The 10416-nt window shown below is 34.6% G+C and overlaps 1 protein-coding gene and 1 long non-coding RNA gene across 2 annotated transcripts; one reads left to right on the top strand and one right to left on the bottom strand.

The window, feature by feature from the left end:
- Positions 1-6042: 6042 nt before the first annotated feature.
- On the top strand, positions 6043-8367 carry LOC148760960 (uncharacterized). Its single transcript, XR_016028201.1, has 3 exons — positions 6043-6161; positions 6813-6892; positions 7759-8367. It is a non-coding gene; the product is annotated as an uncharacterized LOC148760960 (long non-coding RNA).
- A 153-nt stretch (positions 8368-8520) lies between these two features.
- On the bottom strand, positions 8521-9770 carry LOC148760959 (uncharacterized). The gene is made up of 3 exons (XM_088809712.1): positions 9469-9770; positions 8620-9324; positions 8521-8524 (listed from the first exon to the last, which is right to left on the bottom strand). The coding sequence occupies exons 1-3, from the start codon at positions 9768-9770 to the stop codon at positions 8521-8523; spliced, it is 1011 nt and encodes a 336-aa protein (XP_088665838.1).
- Between the last annotated feature and the right edge of the window lie 646 nt (positions 9771-10416).

Here is a 10416-nt window from a genome sequence, read left to right as displayed (position 1 = left end):
AGTATTAACAAGTGTCAGGCATATGGCTACCAAAAACATCAAGGCAACACGTATGTGACACCAAGACAACATAGTTAGCTTATATCAGTACATATATAGCAAAGTGTCATAACACAAAAAGGACATTTGTCTTAGGGATGCAGGCATTAATATCTAACACTCCTCCTTAATGCCTGCATGCTGTAAATTCAGTTTGCTTCTGAGGTATTCAAGTCGTGGTCCAGATAAAGCTTTGGTCATTATATCTGCCAGCTGCAGTTCTAAGGAGCAATATTAAACATTGACATATCCATTCTTCTCAGCATCCCGAATGGCATGGAACTTGACTTGTATGTGCTTTGTTTTGCCATGAAACACTGGATTTTTTTATATTGCAATTGTTGACTTATTGTCAACCAACAATGGAGTGGGATGACATTGTGAAAGTCTTAAGTCTGCCAAGACTTTCCTCAACTAGATGGCTTGATTAGATGCTGCTGATGCTGCAATATATTTTGCCTCAGCAGAAGATTGAGCAACCAGTGTTTGCTTATAAGAGTTCCAGCTGAATGGACCATTACCTAGAGTAAAAACATAACCAGATGTGCTGCAAAATCATTAATATTTCCAGCCCAGTCACTGTCAAAATATGCCAAAAGACTTACTTGAGTAGTTCTGGTGAAATGAATCACAAGATTCTAAGTGACTTTCAAATATTTCAAGACACGTTTTGCAGCTGTTAGACGAAGATTTATTGGTTCTTGCATGAATCTTGACAGCATATTAACAGAAAACATAATGTTTGGACGAGAAAAACATATGTACAACAGACACCCAATCATACTTCGATAAATTAAAGGATCTTTGAGTTTGATACCTTTATTGCTGGAGTATTTTTCATTTACAGGCAATGGAGTAACTGCAGGCTTACAATGCTCCATATGAAACCCCCTTAAAACATTAGAGATATATTTCTTCTGTGACAGTCTAATCCCATCAACTGATTGGTTAATTTCTAACCCTAGAAAGTAGCTCATTAGACCCAGATCAGTCATATCAAACTCATTATGCATTTTTTCCTTAAACCTCTGCAAAGCTATGTTGTCTCCTCCTGTAACTAGTAAGTCATCAACGTACAGTAAGACAATCATAGAAGGTTTAGTTGAGGAGCTATATATGTATAAAGTGGCTTCATTACAGCTCCTGACAAACCCCTGCTTTAATAAATATGTATCCATTCTACTGTACCAGGTACGAGGAGCCTGTTTAAGGCCGTACAAGGCTTTGTGCAGCTTGAAAACCTTATCTTCATTTGGATTTTGAATGAATCCAGCAGGCTGCTCCACAAATATTTCTTCTTCCAAGACACCATTGAGGAAGGCAGACTTAATATCTAAATGGTATACATTCCAACAAAATGCAGAAGACAGAGCAAGCAACAGTTTGATTGTATCAAACCGTGCTACTAGAGCAGATGTCTCCATGTAGTCAATCCCAAGTCGTTGATTAAAGCCTTTGGCAACCAAACGGGCTTTAAATTTATTCACACTACCATCTGGATTAAGTTTCCTTTGGAAGATCCATTTAACACCAATAACATGGTGATTGTTTTGCCTCTTTACAAGACTCCAGGTTTGATTTTTGCTAATCATATCGAGCTCTTCACACATAGCAGCTCTCCATTCAAGACATTTTGTTGCTTCTGCAAAAGTGGTTGGCTCTTCTGCAACAAACAAACTCCTATTATAGATATCATCAGTAGATCGTGTACCTTTGACAGGTACATCATCAATATTATGATTATCACTTGATTCTAGGACATCATTGTCTTCTTGGAAAATGAATTCTAAGTTCATTGAAGCGGCTGAAAATCTATTGTTGTCCCCAGATTCAGGTTCCCACTTCCAACTTAGAGATTCATCAAAGAAACATCTCTACTGACAATCAGTTTGTTAGACTCATGTAGATAAATTCTATAAGCTTTGGAATGGGAACTGTACCCAAGAAAGATGCCTGCAAGGGCTTTCTGCTAAAGTTTATCCTGCTGAGACTCTGGTACATGAACATAACAAACACACCCGAACACTCTTAAATGATTAAGAGATGGTTTATGGCCAAACCAAACTTCAAACGGGGTCATATCTATCACGACCCAAAACTCTCCATCGGGCCCGTGACAACCGCTGCGAAGCCTCGACAGACATTCTTCACCCTGAATGCCGATCGAAACCTAGCAAAGCTCTCGTATCAGCTTTCGCACTTTCCCAGTGAGCAATAGTTATCAAATATCGTAATTCGAAAGATTACGAGTCATTTTCAAAGCAGAACATAACAAATTGTTTTCTGGCTCACAGGGACATTTTCGTCATTTTTCGTTAAAAATCTCAAAACTTGCTAAAAATGTAATAGGTAAGCAGAAAATATATATTTAATGATTTAAAAATAAATTAAGTATCTAAAACGTTCATTTGAAGTGAAAATTTGAATATTTAAATATAATAAAAATATTCAATAAAATAAATTATTTTCCTGTAAAATAATTTTTATAAAGCTATCGGTAAATAATTCTTATAGCGTAAAAGTTAATTATATTCATATATACTATAAAGCAAATAACCAAAGTATAAAATTACATTTATAGCGACACGTGGGCCCACATCTAACCAAAATGCATCGGAAGCTGAAAACCTACTGCTTTTACAGATTCAAGTCCAAATGAAAGTCTTTGTCAAAGTCAGCTAACTATAGAATTCCCCGAACTTGAAATGTGAGGAAATAAGGGTGGTGAGATTATAAAATCTCAGTGAGTAAACAGACACCATTTAAACTATCTAAAGACGAGTAAGCGGAGACAGATAAAACAGTTTAACATACTAAAATTCATCACCTTTCAACTTATTTCAACCAAATAAAATCAATTCATATAAATCGAGTAATTAACATGGCTTATGAATTTTTTAAAACTTTGGCTCATGCCAAAAATTATTTTCATACTCAGTTATCAAGGATACCTTGGCCGAAGGCTATCCCAAACCGAGTCTGCCAAGGCTATTAAAAGGTTATATACTCATAAATCATGTTTTGATTTAGAAAACACAGTCGTTCCTTGACAATGACTGAGTTCCCCCTCACGTGGTGGTTTAGCGTGAAGTGAACTCTAAAGTTATACCTCGAGAGTTACCCTACTCGCCTCTCCAACCGAGGTAAAATATGTCAGAATTTCATGCCCCTATAATAGGCTAGTCCACAGAACCCAGCCCACTACAGCAAGCAATACCCACCATACAATAAAATTTTGACAACATGACAAGGTTAATATTTTACTATCCAGCCAGCAATGTTAAAATAAAACAATTCATACAATTCATAAAACACAACCCAGTCAGTCATGCCAACACAATAACAATATAACATAAGCCATCAATTTTCAATCATAAATTTACAACATACCAGTGGTCTCCAATTACTCTATTTTCAAAATCGTTATTTCGTTTCAAGACAATTTATAAAATCTTTTCATTTAAATACATTTTTGTTTATAAAACCTAAAATTTACCATTTAACTCATTTTCATAAAATTTCACCAAAACCGAGTTAAAACATACTTTAGATAATTAAAATGATGATAAGATTACTCACAGTTCTAGGTGTACTCTTAATCTCAGTCTTCAAGTACAATCTCTGTACTTTTACCAGTGTAATTTGCTCACCACTTATCCACAATGTACAATACATAATTTACCACATTAACGTTTAACCATTATAAAATCAATTCAGGCTCGATGTATATGCATGATATGATATGCAACTTATCCGACTACCGCTTAAATGCGGTGTTGACATAATTTGACCTATTACCCAATTAAATGACAATTGTGTCCGATTTTGCTCCAAATTGCTCCATTTCATTTCTAATATTTCAATTCACTAAATACAATTCTAATAATTTAAAATTCAACCTAACAGCCCTCACAATTCTTCTTGAAAATTTCGGCCATTGTGGTGCACTATCACTAAAAATTTTTTCATTCCATTTTCTCACCATAAATCATCATTTCATCCACTTTTCAACCAATTCACTTGATCACAAAATCAATTCATTACTTCTACACTTCACATAGGGCTCGGCCATTGAAGGTTCATGGGGAAAATGAATTTTTTTTCTTGTTGTTTTATTTCTAAACATGCTTAACTAACTCTAAACACCAACATAACTCAAAATCAAATCAATCTAACATCATTCTCTCTCCATACCCATTCTGACCAGTCATGAATTCATCATGAAAACATGTAATTTAATCATGAAAAATGAGGAGAAATGCATGGGAAAGAAAGATCTCAAGCTTAATTGAAAAATTTTACCTTTTTTTCACTTGTTTCATTAAATTTTCACACTTTTTCTTTGAATTTTTCCACCTAAGTTTTGTTTTCTTCCTTTTCTTCTTTTGTTCTTCTTTGGTCTTGGTTTGGCCGACCATATGAAAGAAAATGGGCTGATTTTATACTTATTTTAAAGCTAAATAAATAATGGCTATAAACTTGACACATGTCACCACATTATTGGTCCATTTGTAATTTCTTAACTATTAAGCTTTCTCTCTCTACCACTTAAATTCCTTCAATTATCCATGATAATATTGGATAAAATTCATGTACTGGACAAGTGTCGGTGGTGTAAAATTACAATTTTGCCACTAAGGTGACAAAATTCTCATTTTACCCCTATGTTCTGAAAAATACCGAGATTACAATTTATCACTTCTCAACCTCAAATCATACTCCAATAAGTCAAATGTGATCAATATCTTTCAAAATCATTTTACTCCTAGATAGTGAAATACACTACAGTATTTACAGCTTCTGCCCAGAATCTCTTTAGAAGGTTAATTTGAATCATTAGACACCTGGACATATCCATGATTGTCCTGTTTTTCCTTTCACTAACCCCATTCTGTTGTGGTGTATATGGAGCTGTGAGTTGATGATTAATGCCTTCACTTGACAAGTAGTGAGTAAATTCCCCAAATGTATACTCTCCCCCATTGTCTGTTCTGAGGCACTTGATCTTGACACCTGATTCCAGCTCAACCTTGGCTTTGAATACCAGAAATAATTGAAACACTTCTGACTTCATCTTGATAAAAAAGATCCAACACATTCTAGACATATCATCAATAAATATTAGATAATATCTGCTGCCATTAAGAGACTCAATACTCATTGGACCAGCCACATCATAATGTACTAGATCAAGTTTTCCTTTTGCTCTGCTAGTGGAAATAGGGAAAAGTTTCCTTGATAATTTCCCCAGTTGACAAACACTGCACAATGAGCCTTTATCAGTAGACTTTGGAAGCTTTGGATTTAACTCAGAAGTGCTTACCTGTTGTAATGAACGATGATTGAAGTGCCCAAGTCTCTTATTGTCAAACCCTGCTTTGTAAAATAATTATAATATCATTCACATGCTCGATAGAATGTTTGTATATTTAGGAAGTTCGAGAAATCGTTAAAAGACGATATTGCCTCTAATGGTATCATTAAGTCGATTAAGCCTCGAACTAGTTCAAATAGGAATTTTAAGGTGAAATTAAGAGTTTCACAGTTCAGGGATGACTCAAAATGGTAATTAGGAGTTCGAGGATCAATTCGGAGTCAAATTGAAATTTTCACTATATAAGGGTAAAATTGTAATTTATCCATCTGCGGATAAAATTTGAGATTTTGAGAGAATTTAGATCACATTTGACAAATTGGGGAATGATATGAGTATAAGGGATAAAAAATATGTCTATGGACAATTTTTCAGTTTTTGGGGTAAAAATGTAATTTTTGATTTTTACGGGGGCAAAAGTGTAAATATCAAAAATTACTTCACCAAAACTTTGGAAAAATCTGGAAATTTCACTTAAGACTTGGATAAGTCAAAGGGAATGCATGGTGGAAAAAGTAGGACAAATGGATGGCTAGAAAAAAAAATGAATTAATAAAATATTTAAAATATGAATAAAATAATATTATTTCATTAAACAATAAAAAAGGCATAAAAAAATCAGCCCACCCATTCTTCTTCTTCAACATTCGGCCAAGCAAGAAACAAGAGAGAGAAAGGAGAAAATAAAACCCTAGCTAAGAAATTTAAAGGGAAAATAGGTGGAAATTCAAAAATCAAGTGAAAAAAGGTAACATTTCTTAAATTTGTCTTGTGCTTTACCTTTCCCATGCATTTTCCATCATTTTTCATGGTTGAATCATGTGATTTGAGGATGATTTGAATTCTGGTCATATGGGTTTAGAGAGAGAAAGTTGTTAGATAAATTTGATTTTGAGCTATGTTAGTGTTTAGTGTTAGTTTAGCATATTTAGGAACAAAACAACAAGAAAAGAATTTATTTTCCTCCATTACCATTATTGGCTGAATTTTCTAGGGGAATATTGGCTGATGATCTTGATGTTTATTTGAGGAATTATGATGAATAATGATGAATTATGAGTCTAGAAAAATAATGGAAATTTTTGGAGCAAAAATATGAATTTTTACCCATTAGGGGTATTTTCGTAATTTGCTATCAAGACTGATAATTTGCACCACACCGAGGGACATTAAGTCAATTTGGGTGCAATTGAGGTATAGAAACTGAAAAAAATTAATTTGAGATTAAATTGGACGCGTTAGTAATTTAATCGGGTAATAGGCCGAATTAGGTCAGCACCGCATTTAAGCGGTACTCGGATAAGTTGCATGTCATATCATGCATATATACCGAGCCTGAATTGATTTTATAATGGTCAAGCATTGATGTGGTGAATTATGTATTGTACATTGTGGATAGGTGGTGAGCAAATTACACTGGTAAAAGTACCAAAATTATGCTTGAAGACTGGGATTAGGAGTACATCGACTCCTAGAACTGTGAGTGGACAATTTATCGTCTTAAATATCTAGAGTAATTATACTTGTTTGATGCTTTTATTGAATGGTGAATTTAAATTATAAAATATTATGCTTTCCAATTAAAATATTTTTTAATAAAAATGAGATTTATACTGGTTTTGAAATCAAATATTGTTTTGGGAAAATTGAGTATATGGAGACTGTGTTGAAATTTATGATTTTATATGTTATTGAAATTGTGGCTTATGACACTATGGTAGCATAATGGCTAAATTTTTTAGGTTGGCATGAAATATATGAACAGTTTTGGATTGGTCTCGGTAGATTGGATTACATTTTATTCGCCATATTATGCTACTGAAATTTTTATGGGTCTGGTGGTATATTAAACGGTCACTGCAGTGGTGGGGGTTTCCGTGGACTGCCTATGAGAGGGGCACGGTAACTCAATTATATACTTACCTCCAGGGGGAGATGTTGGGTGAAGTATCTCCTCAGGTATGATTTGAGTGCACCTCACGTTCGGGCCACCACGTGAGAGTGAGACTCAGCCAACGCCAAGGAACGGCTGTGTGTCAGATGTGAAAACATGTTTATGGGTATGGGTCATTGAACAGCCTTGGCGGTCTCAGTGGGATACCTTGACGAAGGTACCCGCGAGAATGATATTGGCAGGGGCCAAGTTTAAAAAAATTCATAAGTCGGGGAAATTTTGATGAAAAGAAATTATTTGGTATAGATTGAAACGAATTTTGTGTTATGAACATTATTGAGATATAACGTTTTTATATTGTCTCCATCTACTCGGCTTTAGATGCTTTTGATGGTAATTGTTTACTCACTGGGATTATTTAATCTCACCCCTCTTCCTATCCATTTTTCAGGCTCAGGACAGTTTGTTGATAGTTGATTAAGACGAGAATTAATCTCGAAGTTGCATCATAGGAAGTAAGGGTTCGTAGCTCTACACTTTCTTGGTTAGTTAGGGGCCCACGTGTCACTGTAAACGAAATTTCATACTTTAATTATCTTTATTACTATATAACTAAATTTATTTTACTTTTATGCTACAAAAGTTATTTTAGGAAGACTTTGAAAATATTGTGTTTTAAGAAAATAGAATATTTTATTTAATGTTTTTATTATATTCAAATAGCTATAATTTTACTTTAAATGAATGTTGTAGACTTCAAAATTTAATTTAAATCATGAAATATGTGTTTCCACTTACATATTACATTTTTCGGATTTCAAAATTTTTTTAAAAAAAAATTGACGAAAATGCCCCTGTGAGCTAGAAAATAATATTTTATTGTTTTGAGTTGGAACCAACTTATGTTTTCTTAAAATGCGAGATTTATCTAATTGTCGCTCACCGGGGAGATGCGGAAGTTGATGCTAAGCCTTGCGGGGTTTCGATCGGCATTCGGGGTAATGAGTGCTTATCGGGACGTCGCGGCGGTTGTCACTGGCTCGATGGGAGTTCCGGGTCGTGACACTTATGCCAAAGACTTATATTATTCTCATCAGATTCATTTGTTTGTGATACTTGTAAACACAACTGGTCTATAGTTATTGAGAAGCATCTTTTTCTCATTGGAATGGTCATCAAATAAGTACCAGTTGGATCAAATATTCTACATGCACTATCTTTAAACAACAAGGTATACTTACATTCCACCAATTGCCCAATAGATAATAAATTTTGAGTAATTGTTGGAACTAAAAGCACATCAGAAATATACCTAATTCCAGCAGAGGCATAAATACTGACAGTTCCTTTTCCAATAGCATCAAGATGGAATTTATTACCAATCTTAACTTTGGATTTATAATTCTTATCCAAGTCAACAAACATGCTTTCCAGTGGTGTGATATGGTTGGAACTCCCACTGTCAAGCAACCACTGATCATTATGAACATCACTATTGGGTGCAGTAAGTGCCATAAAAAGTGTTTCTTCTGCCACCTGAGCTTTCTCAGTCGACTGATCTGCTTTCTCAGTTGCTGAAGACTTATTTTTACACACCTTATCAATGTGTCCAAGTTCATTGCAAACTTTACATTTGGCATCAGGTTTGAACCAACAGTTGTCTTCAAAGTGACTGCATTTTTTGCAATACATGCAGACTTTGAACTTGCCTTTTCTGTTAGCAATTTGACTAGAATTGAAGGCATTTTTGTCCTTGTCTCTGAAGTTCTTCTTATTGCCACTGTCAGTTACAGCTTTGCCTCGATGTTTTGTGACAAATGCAGTTTCTGCACTTGGATTCTGGAGTGCTATTCGTCTCTGCTCTACAGCTTGAAGGGCACTCACTATTTCAGTGATTGTAAGTTTGATAGGATCCTTCGATTGCTCAAGGGAAGCAATAGTAGCTTCAAACTTTTCTAGTATGCTTATCAAAATCTTTTGCACAACACTAGTCTCAAATAACTTTTCACCCAACATCCTAATTTGGTTGACAAGCTTCATAACTTAATCTACATATTCCTTCACTGTTTGAGTATCTTTCATTCTCATCAATTCAAACTCTCACCTGAGATTGAGGAGCTGCATATGCCTGGTTCTGGTATTACCAAGAAATTCTTCTTACAGAGTATCCCAAGCTTCTTTGGCTGTTTCACAACCCATGATCCTGCTGAATATAGTCTCAGACACGGCTGAATGGAGAAATGACATTGCTTTGTAATGTTTGGCTACATCTTCTTCATATTGTTTGACTTGAGCTGCAGATGCATTATCTTTTAATGTTGAAATCTCGATATCATTTTCTACCACGTTCCAGAGATTGTAACCTCTTAAATAGGCCTTCATCTTGATAGCCCACACCGAGTAATTAACATCATCAAACAACGGTGGAGGTTGATGTGTAATATAAGGAGTTGAGGTAGACATTTGAAATGAGACAAGTGAAAATTTTTTTTGTAAGGTTTCTGTGCAGAAGAAGGTATTGTAAGGTCCGACAGGGATCAAGAAAGCTCTGATACCATGATGAAAACAAGCATGATAGACTTTTTCATGTAGTTTGTAAAGCCTTTGTTCAGACTACTTAAACAGAGATATATATATGTGTCATATATAAAACGCTTTGATTACAAGATTATATACTGCTGTGTCATACATCACACTTGTTCCTAGTATTAACAAATGTTAGGCCTATGGCTACCAAAAACATCAAGGCAACACGTATGTGACACCAAGACAGCATAGTTAGCTTATATCAGTACATATATAGCAAAGTGTCATAATACAAAAAGGACATTTGTCTTGGGGATGCAGGCATTAATATCTAACAACTCCAAAACTCTGAAAAAGCTTAAACCCAGAACTAGAGGAAAGAATACACTCCAAACTACGAAATATAACGATATACTAAACAACTGAACAAAACAAAATTGAAAATAAAAATCAATTTATGGTCGGTTACAAACATGAACATATTGCAACAATATAACATATAAAGGAACAAAATCCAATTGCTACATAAGAACATAAATTGATTCAGTTTCCAAGAAACAGAAAGACCTCCACTATTCTGCTT

The sequence above is a fragment of the Theobroma cacao genome, chromosome 9 (genome assembly GCF_053813885.1).
Source record: "Theobroma cacao isolate CCN51 chromosome 9, ASM5381388v1, whole genome shotgun sequence".
NCBI classification, from domain to species: Eukaryota; Viridiplantae; Streptophyta; class Magnoliopsida; order Malvales; family Malvaceae; genus Theobroma; species Theobroma cacao.
This window is presented reverse-complemented; position numbering and strand designations above follow the sequence as displayed.